At 47.0% G+C, this 14433-nt stretch overlaps 1 protein-coding gene across 2 annotated transcripts in view; it reads left to right on the top strand.

Annotated features, from left to right (window-relative positions):
- SLC35F3 (solute carrier family 35 member F3) overlaps nt 1-14078 on the top strand; it is a 426863-nt gene extending 412785 nt beyond the window's left edge. For both annotated transcript variants that reach the window (XM_070781798.1, XM_019954272.2), the window contains 4 exons: nt 2990-3115; nt 5709-5901; nt 7434-7523; nt 12586-14078. In XM_070781798.1, the coding sequence (XP_070637899.1) occupies nt 2990-3115; nt 5709-5901; nt 7434-7523; nt 12586-12821 (645 nt within the window). In that variant the 3' untranslated portion in view covers nt 12822-14078. The remainder of the gene's footprint in view (nt 1-2989; nt 3116-5708; nt 5902-7433; nt 7524-12585) is intronic.
- Nucleotides 14079-14433: the final 355 nt, after the last annotated feature.

Raw genomic sequence — 14433 nt, forward strand, 5'->3', positions numbered from 1 at the left:
GAGAGGCATGCAGACTCCACCAAGGGCTGCCCCTGCCTCGTCCCTTCCATGGTGCCCCTTTCCTCTCGGCCTGACATCTGATGGGGAGCAGTGTGGCTGTGGGGGTACGGGTGCATCAGGGTGCTGCTGGAGCCCTGAATCCAGAGCCCTGGGGGTGGGGCAGGCTATAACCACACAGGCAGTACCATCATCAGGAGGTTAAATGGTGACATGCTGGCCTCAGGGTCTCCCACGTCCATGCTTATTCCTCTTCTCCAGCTCATTTTTCCCAGAGTAGAGATGGCGGCTCCCCTCCTCTTGGTCTCAGGCCACTGCCAGCCATATGTCTGGATCCCCAAGTCTTTGTTCAGTGTGATACACTGGGGATGCAACAGGAAAGGGTGAGAAAGCAGGGGTGAGGGGAAGTAGGGATATCCACTTTATTCCATCCTGAGACTCAGCATTCTCCCCCAAGGAGGCTGGGATCTAGAAGATGAGGACTGTGTGAAACCACAGAACACACAGGACCAGCCTTACTGGAGAGTTCCTCCTACAACAGGAAATAGGCTGGGAAACAGTTCCACGTGTAAACCAAAAGCCAGATATTTTAGAGTATAAAGTGTGAACTCCGCGCTTATTTTTTTTAAAGAGATCTGGCATCGTCAAAGGAATTTCAGGCTTGGGGAAGGATGCTCAGGTCTTCCTCTGAGATCCGTAGTGTATGTTTCAACTCTGCTCTGCTTTCAGGGATATCAGACGCAAGGAAAACCACCAGCTTCCCCTCTGGCATGGAGGTCAGGGCCCAGGTTCAGGGTCGGGAGTCCCAGGGAGCTGCCGATGCCCAGACAGTATGCCCTGGAATCGAGTTGCTTAAACCTATGACTCATGGAAAGGACCTCCAAGAGGAGAGGCTCTGGATGTGAGCAGCTAGGGGGTGAGCACTGTCCCCGTGCCATCTGCCAGAATGAACTCGCTGGTCTGGACTTGGCAAATATTGACCGGGAAGCCAGTGGCCACCCACACTCTCTATTTCTTGCCCCTCCCCTCAGCTCTTCTGCATAGCACAGCTCAGATGGAAGCTTTTATCTCTTTATGATTTGATCAATAGAGAAAGGAGAATAAGGAGGTCTGAAATCTGCCCTCTAAATCTTCGGGGAAGAATAACCCTGGTTCCCCTTCACTTCCTTAAATTCAATCTTTATGTTTGGAAAGACTCAGGTGCCTTTGGAGATGTGCCACGTCACCTGGAGTGGAGCTGTGTTCTTCCCCGTCCCCTACCCCCCATTTCCTTCGTTTTCTAGTTGGTTCTCTGTTTACCCAGCTGCCTAGCCAGGTCCAACTGTCCCGTGCTGCATTTTTGCACTGTGTGGGTCCTCTGAAGCAGAGCCACACCCCTTGCCTTGCCTGCTTTTTCACTTATCCCTGTTCTCCTGGGGGGGATGGTCCCTTACTGTTCTTGTACCTCGTCTTCTGTCTTAGTGAAGAGCCATACACAGTGCATGTAGCATTTGAATATAAAACACACGCATTACATGATGATGAGTGATAAAAAGGGAAGCACTAAACCAGAAAGAGCTGGTGAACAGAGCAGGGCTGGCACTTCTCCAAGAAAGGATGACCACCTGCTCTCTCGGGGGCCCCTGTGTGAGGGCAGGTGTGTGAGGGCCCCTGTGTGAGGGCGCGTGTGTCTTTACACTGCCTGGGGAATGCACTACAGCTCAAACTGCTGAGCCCTGACACAGTGCTTTTCACCAACCTAAATACAACACGGTTCAACCCTGCAGGAAACCTCACTTCAGATATCAGAGTAGAAATGGCAATGGCTTCAGAGGTGAATCCTACCTTCTATTTATATATAGAAACACTGACTTTGCAGTTAAACCTGAAATGTGTATCCCAGCTCTATGACTTTCAGCAAGTTACTGAGATTAAGTGCCCATGTCTATAAAATGAAATAAATAGTAATATCTACCTAGTCTGAGGATTAAATGAGAAAGTACAGAAAACAACTTATTCCCTGATCACTCAGTAAATGTTAGCCACCCGATATTTTTGCAGAGAGCAGAGGTCATTTGAACAGTCTGTAAGAGAAAGAAAACTCCAGTAAATCCAGTTGTCAGAACTTGCACCCCCCGCGTTTGTTCTGCCTCCAGCAGCCGCCTCCACCCACCCCCAACTTGCCAGGCAGCGACCTTTATGTAGCTCCAGGACCACCTCTGGTTATAACGGGTACTTACTCACTGCTAAAGCATTTCTCCTTTAGGAAATGTTATCCCAAGTAAGTTTCTCTCCTGTGCACTCTGACGATTTGATTTTGCACGACAGGAATGTGTAAAGATCCCTGGAGCCCTTATTCCACCTGAGGAGTTTGGAGGAGAACAGGGCTGGGGGCGGGGGCAGGGGTGGGAGCAGGGGGGCTGGAGTGGTGGGCCCTCCAGTAGCTGAGGAAAGGAACTGCAGGGCCAGGGTTAAGACACTGTATGTAGCCCTGATGGGCCAGTGACATATGCCCTTCCAGAAGGTTCTACTGCTTGTGTGTAAAAGAGGGCTACGATCCGTGGTCGTGGTCACTCTGTGTTGAGATGTGAAATACATAAAAGCGGGATCCTGAGAGGCACCTCCAGAAAGTTGGGAAGGAGCTAAGAGGGGGTCGTGAACAGGCCATAGTCATGACGGAAGAACCTGTCGTTGTGACTGTGACCACCCGCCTCTGGCGGCCCCAGGAATCACATGGCCGCCCCTCCCCCGACATGATGCCGAGTCGCAGCTCTGCTCCTTGCAGTCAACCGTTTCCGGTCCTTGGTTCACCCCAGGCTTTGCCGAGTGCCCCCTTCCAAGCAGGGACAAATATTCAGACAGGAAAGCAGCCTTTGCATGGTCTCCGAAGGACTAAAAGGGAGCCCTGCCGCTCTCCACGGCACGCTTGCAGACATTTCTACCCCTGTTGGCACGTAGGGGCCCCTCCGATTCCTCGCCACTGCTCTGACTGCCCTGTCTTCCTTCCATCCAGATCGTGGCTGCCATCCTCGCCATCGCTGGGATCGTGATGATGACCTACGCGGATGGCTTCCACAGCCACTCCGTCATTGGCATAGCCCTGGTGGTGGGCTCGGCATCCATGTCCGCCCTCTACAAGGTAGGCGCAGGGAGCGGGCCCTCTGGGCTTTCCTGGCCTGGCTGGCTCGGTGCTTTGAGGGAACCGTGGTTGGAGCTGGTGCTTGAAGAGGAGCACTGGGCACAGCGAGCCTGACAATGTGGAGATGTGCAGCAGCTCTTGGCTCTGGCTTTCCAGACGTTTCCATCGATGGCCATACATTGGCAACATTTGGGATAAAAGGGGTGGAAGGATAGGTGGATCAACTGAATTCAATGAGTGACTTCCTTATTTGGCCCAACAAGGGAGGATTGGGCTTCCCAGGTGATGCTAGTAATAAAGAACCAGCCTGCCGATGCAGGAGATATGAGAGATGTGGGTTTGATCTCTGGGTAGGGAAGATCCCCTGGAGGAGGGTGTAGCAACCCACTCCAGTATTCTTGCCTTATCCCATGGACAGAGGAGCCTGGTGGGCTACATTCCATGGGGTCACAAAGAGTCTGACAGGTCTGAGACTTAGCACCCACACACAGAGAAGGATCGGGGGCCCTAACTGCCTGCTTCTGTGTTTGGTCAGATAATTTCCCATAAGATTAGACATGAAAATTGAAATATCTCCTGCAGCTTTGAAATCTTTTATCACATGGTTTTTGAGGCCACCAGGATTCAACATGAATCCATGTGCATTTCAAGTATTGCTTTAGACTAAATAAATAAAAGCACAGTACTATCATATGGAATTATAAAATATTTTTGACAAAATGCTGGGAACCATTGGAGGTGTGTGTGTGCGAACTGCACGTCTCGAGAAGACAGTGATTCCCCCCACACTTATCTCTCACCCTCTCTGCTCCATCACACTTCTCAACGGCTCTCCCACTTTGCTTCCCCTTCTCTTCAGATCCCTAGTCAAGAATGCAAATATTTTCTGGTCTCCATGTTGGAAAACTGACCTGGTGGATTCAATGAAAAATTACATGGTAGCTTTGAGACTTAATGGCCTTTTGTGGATCCAGATAGTCAGACAGAGAAAATAAATGACTATAGAAAGTTCTAAGAAAAGGAACTTTTCCAGCATGGGGAGGAACACATTTATGTGTGTGTAAAATGAAATAACTATACCTTTTCTTTTTTTTTTTGGCTTTGGCCTGAGGCTTGTGATATCTTAGTTCCCTGACTAGGGATCAAACTTGTACCCCCCAACCCTGCATTGGAAGCTCGGAGTCTTAACCACTGGACCACCAGGGAAATCCCAACTGTACCCTCTTATCTTCATCAGCTCCCTGCCCTTTGCCCTCAGAGAGAGAAACACAGCCCATGAGGAATACATCTCACCCAGAGGATGCGATAGTCTAGCCCCATTCGTGACTCCAGAGCCACTGTCCAAATACAGAAAATACTTAACTACTCTGCTCTCTTCAATGAGCTGCATGCTAATGGGAAGCAGAGTGGATAGATACTCCGTCCACCACGAATACAAATATTCTGATTTAGACTTACATTTCCAACTCCTCCACTGGCTGATCTTTATCCAGACAGGCTGGTGGGCAGAAGGGTAAAAGGACTTGACTTCATTTCCCTTTGCATGCTTCCTGCCCAGAAATGTCCAGAGATACCCCAAAGAGATGTGAAATGACTGGAAGAGGAAGAAGGAGGAACAAAGCAGAGGCTGAAACTGGACCATCAGTTCTGTAACTGTGAACAATGTAGTTAACACGGAGGCTGGACGGGGCCCTGCTGTCCCTGGGAGCTCAGCTTCCCGCCTTCTCCAGCCACCTTTGTCCCTTTCCTGGCTTTTCATGCATCTGAGATGTGTACAAACAGGGGCAAGAAATCCATCGGGAGTGTTCCACTAAAACCCCATGCCGTGTCTGGAATGTGGGTGGTGGACTGGAGCAGAGGTAAGCTGTGAGTGTTGTAAAACCTCTCCATTTGGTTTATAGGAAATGTCTTTGTAGCCAGATCCCTTTTTGGGGGGTGGGGCAGTGGTTTTCAAACTGTTCAGGGATGAATGTTAGGGGTTCCCGAAAGGAATGTGTAATCGTGGCTTGCGTGCGTAATAAGTCGCGTCAATCAAGTCTGACTCTTTGCAACCCTATGGACCATAGCCCTCCAGGCTCCTCTGTCCATGGGATTCTCCAGGCATGAATACTGGAGTGGGTTGCCATGCCCTCCTCCTGGGGATCTTCCCAGCCCAGGGATCAAACCCGGGTCTCTGAGGTCTCCTGCATGGCAGGCGGGTTCTTTACCACTAGCACCACTTGGAAGCCCATGCAATCATGGCAGATACTTCTAATTGGAGTGACTTCTAATTTATGTGGCTTTCTCATCTTCAATGCCACGAGGCTGCGATGTGGTGTCATGGATACAGCACGGAGGAATCAAGCGTGGTGTGAAAACCCATGATTCCTGAAAATGCTCTCTGTGTACCCGAGGAGTAACTCTCCATCGCCACATTACTGAGCATGGAGGAACCCTGCTGCCCTTCACTGAAGGCCACGTGAGGTGGAATTTACCGTCACGTGGCCGTTGGCCCCGTGGTCCAGCCCCAGCTTACCAAGGGCACTCGCTTCTCCCTGGCACGTTGGAGCCCAAGGCAGACTGTCACCCCCCCCCCCTCTGCTCTCTCCGGCAGGTCCTGTTCAAGCTCCTCCTCGGCAGTGCTAAGTTTGGAGAAGCCGCCTTATTTCTCTCCATTCTGGGTGTGTTTAACATCCTGTTCATCACCTGTATTCCTGTCATCCTCTACTTTACCAAAGTGGAATACTGGAGCTCTTTTGATGACATTCCATGGGGAAACCTTTGTGGATTTTCAGTCCTCTTATTGAGTAAGTGGCGACTACCCTGCCAGAATCCCCAGAAAGCAGGGACTGACAGTGGGATCCAGAAACCCATGCCCTGAAGGAGAAAAGCAAGTCTATTATTATCCTCAAGTTCTTCACGGTTTTCTAGGTCATTGTGTCGCAAAAAGGAAAGCCTTTGTAATGACGACACTAGTTCTAATTCCAGGACTAGGGTCGCTGTGGTAGTAACCATGGTCATGGCTGCTCTGAGCAGAGAACCAGGAGCTAAGGGTAATAACAGTACATTACTTATAGGGCTGCTTGTTCTTGTTCAGTCGCCAAGTCATGTCCAACTCTTTGCAACCCCATGGACTGCAGCACGCCAGGCTTCCCTGTCCTTCACTGTCTCCCCGAGTTTGTTCAAACTCATATCCATTGAGCCAGTGATGCCATCCAACCATCTCATCCTCTGTCGCCCCCCTCTTTTTTCTGCCCTCCATCCTTCCCAGAATCAGGGTCTTTTCCAATGAGTTGGTTCTCCACATCCAGTGGCCAAAGTATTGGCTTCAGCATCAGTCCTTCCATTGAATATAGGGCTGGTTAGAAATTGGTAGATTAATAATATAATAGGGAAGAAACTTCTGTATTCTATTACAAGTTTATCACTAAAAGGATGATGCCTACAAGCTTAAATTATACATAATGCTCCCCAAGTAATGTGCATTAAGCTAAAATACCTTTGTTTAGCTCACAGGAAATAACCTGACTAGACCTACTTGTGAATGACTGTAGAGAGGAAGAAATTAACACATCCTCTCTGGAGACTGACGGGAACCAGGAAGTGTTCGACTCTACTCTCTCCCCTTTTAGTACAAAAGGAGCCTGAATTCTAACCCAGACTGGATGGTTCTTTGGGACATGAACTCACAATCTTCTCAGTTTGCCAGCTTTATGAATAAAGTTGTTATTCCTTGCTCCAGCAACTGACCTTTCAATTATTGGCCTGTCGTGCAGCAAGCAGTACAAGCTTAGAGTTGGTTAATAATCCACACAGAGCTCTTAGAACACTGCCTGATGATGTTCAGTAAATATTACCACTATTTGTGTCACCATCCCCATTACTTCATTATCATCATCATCCTCACCACCAGTAATTGCTATAAGGCTGGTCCTAGGCAGGGAAGCATCCAAGGAGGAGCCTCACCCATTTCTATCTAAAATGTGCATCCCAAAGCTCCTGACCATAGTCATCCCAGAATCACTGCCAGCAACAGAAAAAAGCAAAGTTAGTCAGATAAGTAGGATAGTCTCATCCTCTTTTCTAGTGCCTTCTCACTGGTTAGCTTTTTAAAATTTCTTTCTTCTTCTTCAGAGCTCAAGGAAGAGAAGAGGCCTAAGTAATCAGGTTGTTTGGCCCTAATCCCCAGTCCTGGAGCCCTTGCAGGAACCCAAGTCAGAATAAAGAGTGAAACACCTAGACTCCAGCCTTCCCAGAGAAGCTGAGGTTGATAGGCCAGAAAGGACAGAAGGTCAGGGCTGGTCATGCATAACACCTATCTTTTTATTCTTTATTTCAGCATTCAATATTGTATTAAATTTTGGAATTGCTGTTACATATCCCACTCTGATGTCTCTTGGAATCGTCCTCAGCGTACCTGTGAATGCAGGTAAACTTCTATGGCTCTCTGTATCTGTTTATAAACGCACACACAAGCACACACATGCACACACATACTCACATATATTCTTGCTTGCCTGGTACAGTGTACAGGTTTAACCTCCTGTATAGAAAGAAACCACTTGGGTAAAATGTTGACGTTTGTGACACATGCAGTATTTTCTTCAGAGTGGATTGATTTTCACATATAACACCAAGGTACAGAAAGTCTAAAATCATCTTTGTTTGAGCCAGTGTGGAGATCAGAGATGAATATCATTAATATTATTAATCAGTAGAGACGAATAGGTAGCAGAAAAAAAGTTTTTTAGTTTTCATAAGGAGCTTTCTAGAAGAGAATGTTAGCTCAGGGTGTGGCAGGCATGAAATAGAGACGCGTCCACAACTATAGAAGTGTAGACCTTGCTCCCGGAGTCCCAGAAGAGAGCCCTTCATCCAGCTGCTCAGGACCCGGCTCTGTTTGTCACTGGGGACTCACAAGCACACTCAGTCGGTTCTTCTAAAGCGCGCCATCACCTCCCCCTCACCTCCTTCCTTTTCCTGGCTCATGCTGCTATGAACTTTGGGTTTTCCTCCCAGAATCTCCCTAAGTCATACCTGACCTCCCTGTAGAATCTGTTTGTGAGTCACTTCCCAGAGCACTCACCCCCTTGACCTTGGCACAGCTCCTGCCAAAGCCATCTCCCGACCTGCCCACTTCTGGGCCATTAGAGGACTAGGCTCCCAGGGAATGGCAACCCCATATCCTGTTCAGTCTGGTGATAATAAGCCTGGAAGCATAGGTAAAACCACAGTCAACTTCCAGAGGTCTTCCTTGCGTTGCATTCCATACGGTCTATATATGTCTTACCCTGGTCCCAGACTCCTTTGGCCTGGCACCTGCCCAGAGGGAGGGTGACCAGTCCCCTCTCATAACCTCTCTGGGCCCTTACTTATCCCCTAAAAATGAAGGTTGTCCCTGAGTCATCACCTTGGTTCATAGGAGGACCACATGAAATGATTTATGAGGCAGAACTTCCAAAGGCAGGAAGCCCCTAAGCAGCTGGAGAGCTGGTAGAAAAGTGGTCCAGCTTGTCTGTGTCCACACACCACAGGCTTCAGAAAAATGACTCATCAACATACCCCCACTGCATCTTAGTGTGTCTTTAGAGTCACAGAGCATTCTCATTCCAAGAATAAGAACTGTATCATGCAGCCAGTGTGTGAGAGGTTAATCAGAATCCTCTGCAATGTAAGAAGGTCAGCAGTGTATCAGAGGAAGCAATAACAGTCAGTTCTCCAGGGGAGGAGGAGCAGAGGAGTCTGTGGTTCTCCGACCTGTCAGAGCAGAGCCCTTGCTGGGCTTTCTGACACTCTCTCTAGCATAGCTCGTGGGACTGGCTGACTGGCTCTGATGGCTCACTGTAAAGAATCCACCTGCCATGCAGGAGACCTGGGTTTGATCCCTGGGTCAGGAAGATCCTCTGGAGAAGGAAATGGCAACTCACTCCAGTAGTCTTGCCTGGAGAACTCTATAGACAGAGGAGCCTAGTGGGCTACAGTCCATGGGGTTGTAAGGAGTCAGACACGACTGAGCAACTAACACTTTCACTTTCTTTCATTTGTAAATTAACAGGCTGTTCTGCTGGTATTAAAAATTAATGTTTCCAAATTAGAGGAAGATAAAAGAGGTGCTTTAATTCCACAAAAGAACTGCTAACAAAATGTTTTTCTCAGGTTTGCCTTTTACCTCTATGCCCAGCCTCTAGATGGAGGCGAGAAGTGCAGGAAGAAGGGGATGGGGCAGGAGGACTGGAGGAACAGGAAGTGGGATGACAGAGCAGCCCCCTCGTGGGGCAGACACGGCAGGGTAGGGGATGCAGAGGGAGGGCCAGCACGGCAGGCTTCAAAAGCTGCACGTACAAGTCACAAGAAACTCTTTCACAAACTGAGTTTTTCAAAAAAAAACAATCTGATTCTCCCTTGTGTGGAGTTCAGTTCAGTTCAGTGGCTCAGCTGTGTCCGACTCTTTGTGACCCCATGGACTGCAGCACGCCAGGCCTCCCTGTCCATCACCAATTCCCAGAGTTTATTCAAACTCATGGCCATTGAGTCGTTGATGCCATCCAACCATCTCATCCTCTGTCATCCCCTTCTCCTCCTGCCTTCAATCTTTCCCAGCATCAGGGTGTTTTCCAAGGAGTCAGTTCTTTGCATCAGGTGGCCAAAGTATTGGAGTTTCAGCTTCAGCATCAGTCCTTCCAATGAATATTCAGGACTGATTTCCTTTAGGATGGACTGGTTGGATCTTCTTGCAGTCCAAGGGACTCTCAAGAGCCTTCTCCAACACCACAGTTCAAAAGCATCAATTCTTCTTTATGCTCAGCTTTCTTTATGGTCTCACATCCATTCATGACTACTGGAAAAATGATAGCTTTGACTAGATGGACCTTGGCAAAGTAATGTCTCTGCTTTTTAATATGCTGTCTAGGTCAGTCAGAGCTCCTAGGTTGCTCCATGGAGCAAGTGTCTTTTAATTTCATGGCTGCAATCACCATCTGCAGTGATTTCGGAGCCCAAGGAAATAAACTCTCTGTTTCCATTGTTTCCACACCTATTTGCCATGAAGTGATTGGACCAGATGCCATGATCTTAGTTTTTTGAATGTTGAGTTTTAAACCAGCTTTTTTCACTCTCCTCTTTCACTTTCATTAAGAGGCTCTTTGCTTTCTGCCATAAGGGTGGTATCACCTGCATGTCTGAGATTATTGATATTTCTCCCAGAAATATTGATTAAAGCTTGTGCTTCATCCAGCCCAACATTTTGCATGATGTACTCAGCATGTAAGTTAAATAAGCAGGGTGACAGTATACAGCCTTGATGTACTCCTTTCCCAATTTGCAACCAGTCTGTTGTTCCATGTCTGGTTCTAACTGTTGCTTCTTGACCTGCATATAGATTTCTCAGGAGGCAAGTAAGCTAGTCTGGTATTCCCTTCTCTTTAAGAATTTTCCACAACAGTGATCCACACAGTCAAAGGCTTCAGTGTAGTCAATAAAGCAGATATTTTTCTGGAACTCTTGCTTTTTCTATGATCCAGTGGATCCAATTTGGTCTCTTGTTCTGCCTTTTCTAAATCCAGCTTGAACATCTGGAAGTTCTCAGTTCACGTACTGTTGAAGCTTAGCTTGGAGAATTTTGAGCATTACTTTGCTAGCATGTGAGATGAGTGCAATTGTGCAGTAGTTTGAGCATTCTCTGGCATTGCCTTTCTTTGGGATTGGAATGAAAACTGAATTTTTCCAGTCCTGTACCCACTGCTGAGTTTTCCAAATTTGCTGGCATATTGAGTGCAGCATTTTCACAGCATCATCTTTTAGGATTTGAAACAGTTCACCTGGAATTCCATCACCTCCACTAGCTTTGTTCGTACTGATGCTTCCTAATGCCCACTTGATTTTGCATTCCAGGATATCCGGCTCTAGGTGAATGATCACACCATCGTGGTTATCTGGGTCATTAAAATCTTTTTTGTACAGTTCTTCTTTGTATTCTTGCCATTTCTTCATAATATCTTCTGCTTCTGTTAGGTCCTTACCATTTCTGTCTTTTATTGTGCCCATCTTTGCATGAAATGTTCCCTTGGTATCTCTAATTTTCTTGACGAGATCTCTAGTGTTTCCCATTCTATTGTTTTCATCTATTTCTTTGCATTGGAAAATATGCAAAAATTGCATTGGAAATATGCTAAGGAAGGCTTTCTTATCTCTCCTTGCTATTCTTTGGAACTCTACATTCAGATGGGTATATCTTTCCTTTCCTCCTTTGCCTTTCACTTCTCTTCTTTTCTCAGCTATTTGTAAGGCCTCCTCAGACAACCATTTTATGTGGAGGCCTGCCTCCAAATTTGCTTTGTTTGATTTAGTTGAGAAAAGAGAAAAAGAAAGCAAAAAAAGGAAAAGAAAACCAACTTTGGAACGCTTTTGATCTTTAGTTATGAAGAGAATGATGATCCAGATTTGTATGAACTGATGTGAATCCTGTTCTCATTTTGTTCCCTCATCTCATCGGTCAGAAATGAGCTTCTTGGGCCTTTAATAAATGTTCATAATCAGTGATGACATAGGTGGCATTAGAGCCTCATGTTAATAATACCCTGGAGTGGAGTAAAAGTTTGTATCTATTACTTTCAAAGAACCAGGTTGAGTTTGGTCTTTAGAACATAAAAATATGGGACTTACCCGATAGTCCAGTGGTTAAGACTCTGCACTTCTAATGCAGGGGGCACGGATTTGATCCCTGGTTGGGGAGCTGGGATCCCACATGCTGTGGGGTGCAGCCAAAAATATAAAAATAATCTTTTTAAAATGTGAAAAGCACCAATAATAGAAAGAAGAGAATAACATTGTAATTGTCCTGGCATCCCAGAGGTGGCCACAATCAATTTTGGTATATACTGGATTGGCTGAAAATTCACTGGGGTTTTTCCAGGAGAGCATATGAGAAACCCAAATGAACTTTTTGGCCAACCAGTATATATACAGGGCTTCCCAGATGGCACTAGTGGTCAAAAAAAAAAAAAAAAAAAAAACCTGTCTGCCAATGCAGGAAATGGAAGAAACACAGGTTCGATCCCTGGGTCAGGAAGATCCCCTGGAGTAGGAAGTGGCAATCCACTCCAGCATTCTTGCCTGGAGGATTCCATGGACAGAGGAGCCTGGACAGTTACAGTCCAGGGGGGTCGCAAAGAGTCAGACGCACTGAGCAACTGAGCACACACACACATGTATACACACACACACGTCTCTAAGTGCCCCTCGTGTTTTGTTTTGTCTCTCAGACAAATCGATGTCCAAACTAAGGTGCCAGGTCAAGTCAGTTTGGCCGCTCCCACCAGCCAGCGTTTCTAAAGGGGGGTTTGCTGGAGGCAGCTCTGCCTACCTGGTCAAGGCAGCACAGCGTCCACCCCGCAGAAAGGGCTGCCCCAGGCCCTGGCCTGGCGGGGTCCCCCACCTCCTGATTGCCCAGGCCTGTCGGCCCCTGGGTAACCTCCGTTCTCTGTCTCCTGCAGTGGTTGATCATTACACCAGTAAGATCGTTTTCAACGGCGTCCGGGTAATTGCCATCATCATCATCGGCCTGGGCTTCCTCCTCCTCCTCCTGCCTGAGGAGTGGGACGTCTGGTTGATTAAGCTGCTCACTCGCCTCAAAGTGAGGAAGAAGGAGGAGGCGGCTGAGGGTGGAGCGGACCTGGGCTTGGGGCTTCAGAGCAAGAGCAGAAGGGCCCGGCCTTCCTTCGCCCGCTGACCATCTGCCCTAGGACTCTGCGGCAACCGCTCACGAGGGGGGTTCGGAATCTCTTCCTGACAGGGGGAACCTCAGTGAGGTGTACATACCTGTACAGTTTTGGTAATCTGCGGTAAGTTATATGGTATTTATTGGCATGTCCAACTTGCTTGCACTTTTTTCACATCAGATCTTTCACTTAAGGGTACTGATTCAATATGGGAGAGAAAAGAAGAACCTCTCCGCTCTTTTTACATGAATGTAAAGCAGCTTAAAATGATCCTTGCCTAGATTGCTTGGGATGACAGGTGTTCTCGACATGGCAGGGCAGATGTTTCAAATCTTTGCAACTGAAAATTACATTGCACACTGTGATTATTTCTCAGCGATGGTAGGTCATATTTTGTTTTATACCAGAGCTGCACTCTTAATTTTAAGGGATTTCAATGAACCAAAAGATCGCTCTGAATTAATTGGGATAAATGGATTTCTGGATGGGTGGGTAGATGGGACATGAAGAGCTGGAGCAGAAAAGGAAAATGGACTTGGAAAACCGTCGACTGTGGCTAACCTGGGGGTGATGATTAGAGGAGGACAGGCCAAGCTGGGTAACAGAAAGGGGAAGTTAAGTCTTAGCCCCAGCTGGCTTGCCCTCACATGTCTGTGTAAGATCGTGCAAGAGAAATTACAGTGCCTTCTACAGAATTTTTGTCTTTACCTATGTGAAGCGAGGTGACATTATAAGTCACTGGCGCCGTCTTATCATTTAGATGTAGAAATCTTTAGAAACAAACAAAATACTATATATATATGTCTGTACGTACAAAAATGGCAAAGCTGATGACCAGTGTCACAGAACACAGGTCTCGGTGTGTATGTGAGGCAGAGTCCGCAGAAGATGAATCGCTGGTTGCTTTTACTTCCTGACTAAGACCGAAAAATTATTTACTGAATCTGCAAACCTTTTTATGAAACTTTTAAGCACCAGGCTGTTTACTTCCACATTATAGGTCTGCCAGAAAATTCTATCTGTGATAGATCTGTAAAGAGGGATGAGGGGGTTAGAGTTTACTATTTTTGAAGTTTACATTGTTACATATCGAAATGGAAACCTTATTTTGAAATGTTGTCATAACCCAATGGTGCACTCTGTAACCATGGAGTCTTTTGTTTCCTAGGGGAAAGGAGTACTCATGACCTAAACTTTTTAGCAAATTATTATTCTCAGTTTCCATTACCTGTTTGGCCAAACAGATGAATAAACTATTTAAAAAAGAAGCATTTTGTGCTGTCTTGGTGGCATCTTTGTTCCTTTCCCACTAGGTAGATCCGACTTTCTGGCTTCCTCACCTGATATTCTTCTCCCAGCAAGCCCCATCCTCCTGCACCCTCAAAGCACAGAAAGCCAGCCTGCCACTTCAAGGGAAGAAAGTTCTTAATGCAGATAAGAGTTGCTTTCACAACTTCCCTGGTGGCTCAGACGGTAAAAAAAAAAAAAAAAAAAAAAAAAAACAACTGCCTGCAATGCAGAAGACCTGGGTCCCATCCCTGAGTTGGGAAGATCCCCTGGAGTAGGGCATAGCAGCCCACTCCATTATTCTTGCCTGGAGAATTCTGTGAACAGAGGAGCCTG

Source organism: Bos indicus, chromosome 28 (assembly GCF_029378745.1).
Source record: "Bos indicus isolate NIAB-ARS_2022 breed Sahiwal x Tharparkar chromosome 28, NIAB-ARS_B.indTharparkar_mat_pri_1.0, whole genome shotgun sequence".
Lineage (NCBI taxonomy): Eukaryota > Metazoa > Chordata > Mammalia > Artiodactyla > Bovidae > Bos > Bos indicus.